This window comes from Photinus pyralis, unplaced genomic scaffold (genome assembly GCF_008802855.1).
Source record: "Photinus pyralis isolate 1611_PpyrPB1 unplaced genomic scaffold, Ppyr1.3 Ppyr1.4_LG2, whole genome shotgun sequence".
Taxonomy (NCBI): Eukaryota; Metazoa; Arthropoda; class Insecta; order Coleoptera; family Lampyridae; genus Photinus; species Photinus pyralis.
In genome coordinates this window covers 8,746,283-8,749,402 of record NW_022170403.1, presented here as the reverse complement: position 1 = coordinate 8,749,402, position 3,120 = coordinate 8,746,283, and the positions used below count along the sequence as shown (strand labels likewise).

Below are 3,120 nucleotides of genomic sequence, written 5' to 3'. Positions count from 1 at the left end.
TTGTTATTTTTATATACTAATTAGTATAATATAAGATAAATATTGATAGCGTCACTATTTTACATAGTTCCTTCTAAATGATACTTATGCAAAGAGCCCTTCGGAATTTTATCTATTTTTTACTTTGTTGATTCTATTTTAAATATCGACCATAAAAGAGTACGATGGCTCAATTTCACAGCTTGCTTTTAATTCCCAGTAGCTTCTCTCAGAAACTTGGTTGTCAACTTCATTGTAACGTGAATGTGGCAATTCGATGTGCACTCATTTGGGCAAGTTCGAGGTGAACGTTGATAAGAGATAAACTGATAAAGGTAATAATTGTTACGCAAATACAGATGCCAAGTGCAACAACAGGTCATGGTTTCTAATTTATGCACCATCAGAATGTCTTGATGGTCCTAGCAAATGTGTTCTTATTTAGTACCTAATCTCGATGAGGGATTATGGGCTGGGCACCCTCGAAATATTGCATTGTCAAGTAGAATTTATGAGATGGACCACTTGAGATTAGCGATGGTATATAAAGACACCTCAATTAAGTGGTACCACTTTCTAATTGCATCGCCACGAAATGTATCTCAAATTGGTACACATTTTGACGATCATTGGGTGTTGTGCGCTAACATCAGCAAGTAAGATTTGTAGGGTATTGGTATTCCGTAATACTTATAACGATTTTTTAAGACAATTGGCAGTACAACCTTTACAAAGGCCTGGAAGAATATGTACGCACGGGAAACGAGTCGGCCCAATTGCGCAGTGCCGTATCGGGAATCAAATTTCCACGATTATTCCGCACCAGCTACACCAGAAAGGAAAAGGATTTGATGAGCGATATTGTTTGTGGAGCGTGCAATATAGGTGTGGATGTTGTCATAACAGCTCGAAAGGAGGGTACTCCAATTGAAACGATTGGGGACGTTATTGAGTTTTTCTGCAAGAACGTTTTCATGGAGCCACCTCATGTGTGCAGTGGATTTCTAGATTTGAACTTGCGTACATTCGGATACATGCTCGACAATACGAAGAACATAACCTCCAAAAGAGTGTGTTCCATTATTCTGCAAGATTTTAATTGTATAGACCCAGATCGAGTAGATTGGACCGTTAATATTCCCCCTCGACTAGCGAACAGCACTCATGTACTTCAAAAGGGTAATTCAGATTCATACAAATTACTACACCTGACCGACCTGCACTACGATCCAAACTATGAGGTTGGATCAGGAGCAAATTGTATTGAGCCACTTTGCTGTCAGTCGGGTAGCATAGCTCTTCGATCAGAGGATCAGGCGGGCTATTGGGGAGACTATCGTGGCTGTGATTTACCATGGCATTCGTTGGTAGATGCCTTAGACCACGTGACATCAGAACATGTAAGCATGACGGAACCACTTTAAATAGACAGTATTAATGAATTTATCCGTAGCAAGACCTAGATCTGGTTTATTTTACGGGCGACATAATCGACCACAAGATATGGAAAGTCAGCGTTGAACACAACAAGGAGACCATTCGAACCGTTTACAAAAAGTTAAACGAAACCTTTGGAAACGTAAAGGTTTATCCTGTTTTGGGAAACCACGAACCGCACCCTGTCAATATGTACGCTATCAACACTACCGTCCCATTATCCGGCTAATTGTAATGGTTTCAGGTTTTCCTCGCACGTTGTTGAACATAACCATTGGTTAAGCACCCAGTGGGTGTTTGAGGTATCCGCAGAGGAATGGCTAAGATGGCTACCAAAGGAAACGGAGGAAACCATTTTAAGAGGAGGATACTACACCGTTCTTCACAAACCGGGCTTTAGAGTGATCGCATTAAATAGTAACGTTTGCTATACCCACAACTTCTGGCTGTTTCACGAAGACAAGGATCCTTTCGGTCAACTGCAATGGTTAGTCGACACGTTAGCAGAGGCGGAAAAAAATGGCGAACTAGTCCACATACTTTCGCATGTTTCATCTGGCGACGGGTCGTCAATGCATAACTGGGGTAACGAGTTTGCTAAAATCATGTACAGGTTCTCCCATATTATTTCTGCCGAATTCAACGGTCATTCACACGATGATGACATCGTGATACTTTACACGCAAGAAGAGACACCGGAGCCAATAAACGTCGCGTTTAACGGGGGAAGTCTCACACCCTGGTCCAATTTAAATCCAAATTACAAGGTGTACGAAGTGGATTCAAACACACATGTAAACATTATCCTCCTTTTTTTGCGCAGAATTGCTCACATAATCTTCTTGCAGCACGTCGTCGACTATGAGTCGTGGTCTTACAACTTAACCGAAGCCAACATGGACCCCCAAACTCGTCCTCAGTGGAAAAAGCTGTACAGTTTTAAGGAATCGTATGGCGTTACCGATATATCACCAAAAGAGGTGGCCAACTTAGTAGAGAGGATGACCAAAGACCCAGAGCTTACCCAATCCTACTTCAGGTTAATTCAGACAGTCTAAAATGTAATACCAATTTTAATGATTTTCCTTTAGATTTAAGACACGCGATGCCGATCCTTTCAGGGCGATAGGATGTGATAGCGAATGTGAACTGAAGAATATTTGCTACATGGTCACATTTACCAACAGCAATAGGAAGCAATGCGAAATGTTTACGGAAATGTACAATGCTAATCGGAACCAGACGTTATCTCTATTTTTTTAAGCAGTTTTTATATTCTATAGTCACGTAATACTCATTAAAATACATCTGTTGTACAGATAAAGAATTAAAATAATTTCCCTATTTCCATCCGCCAAAGAATCTCTTATAGTCCGAGGCATCATAGTCCTTGAAGTATTCAGTAGTGGACAAATTGCGAATATATTCGTTCAAAATCAGTATTATTAGAAACTTCGTCCTACCGTCGTCTCCGTCATTGTAAGGCAATAAGGTTTGTCGAAAATGCTGAAGCCCATTCGTTATATCAACTGATTTCGTACAGACGATACCATAGGGGGTGTCTTTAGAAACATGCAACATTCATCCAAAATATTAACAAAATTGGAATTTCTGTAAAAGCTGTTCCAGTTTTAATTGGTCATGGAGCTCTCTTTGCGGAATAAAGATATTTTTCCAAAAAAAAAACCAATCATGCATTTTCAG

The 3,120-nt window shown here is 40.1% G+C and overlaps 1 protein-coding gene across 1 annotated transcript; it reads left to right on the top strand.

The window, feature by feature from the left end:
* The first annotated feature begins 548 nt into the window (after positions 1 to 548).
* LOC116164953 (sphingomyelin phosphodiesterase 1-like) lies at positions 549 to 2,698 on the top strand. Its single transcript, XM_031479211.1, has 6 exons — positions 549 to 635; positions 688 to 1,379; positions 1,433 to 1,608; positions 1,661 to 2,210; positions 2,265 to 2,455; positions 2,508 to 2,698. The coding sequence occupies exons 1-6, from the start codon at positions 575 to 577 to the stop codon at positions 2,677 to 2,679; spliced, it is 1,842 nt and encodes a 613-aa protein (XP_031335071.1). The 5' UTR covers positions 549 to 574; the 3' UTR covers positions 2,680 to 2,698.
* The last annotated feature ends 422 nt before the right edge of the window (positions 2,699 to 3,120 follow it).

What these genes read in the sequence shown, in the direction of transcription:
- LOC116164953 (XM_031479211.1), top strand. Translation starts at nt 575, where the DNA reads ATGTATCTCAAATTGGTACACATTTTGACGATCATTGGGTGTTGTGCG. An exon ending in ACCACGTGACATCAGAACAT is followed by an intron (nt 1,380 to 1,432) that starts GTAAGCATGACG and finishes ATTTATCCGTAG; the next exon opens with CAAGACCTAGATCTGGTTTA. An exon ending in CTTACCCAATCCTACTTCAG is followed by an intron (nt 2,456 to 2,507) that starts GTTAATTCAGAC and finishes ATTTTCCTTTAG; the next exon opens with ATTTAAGACACGCGATGCCG.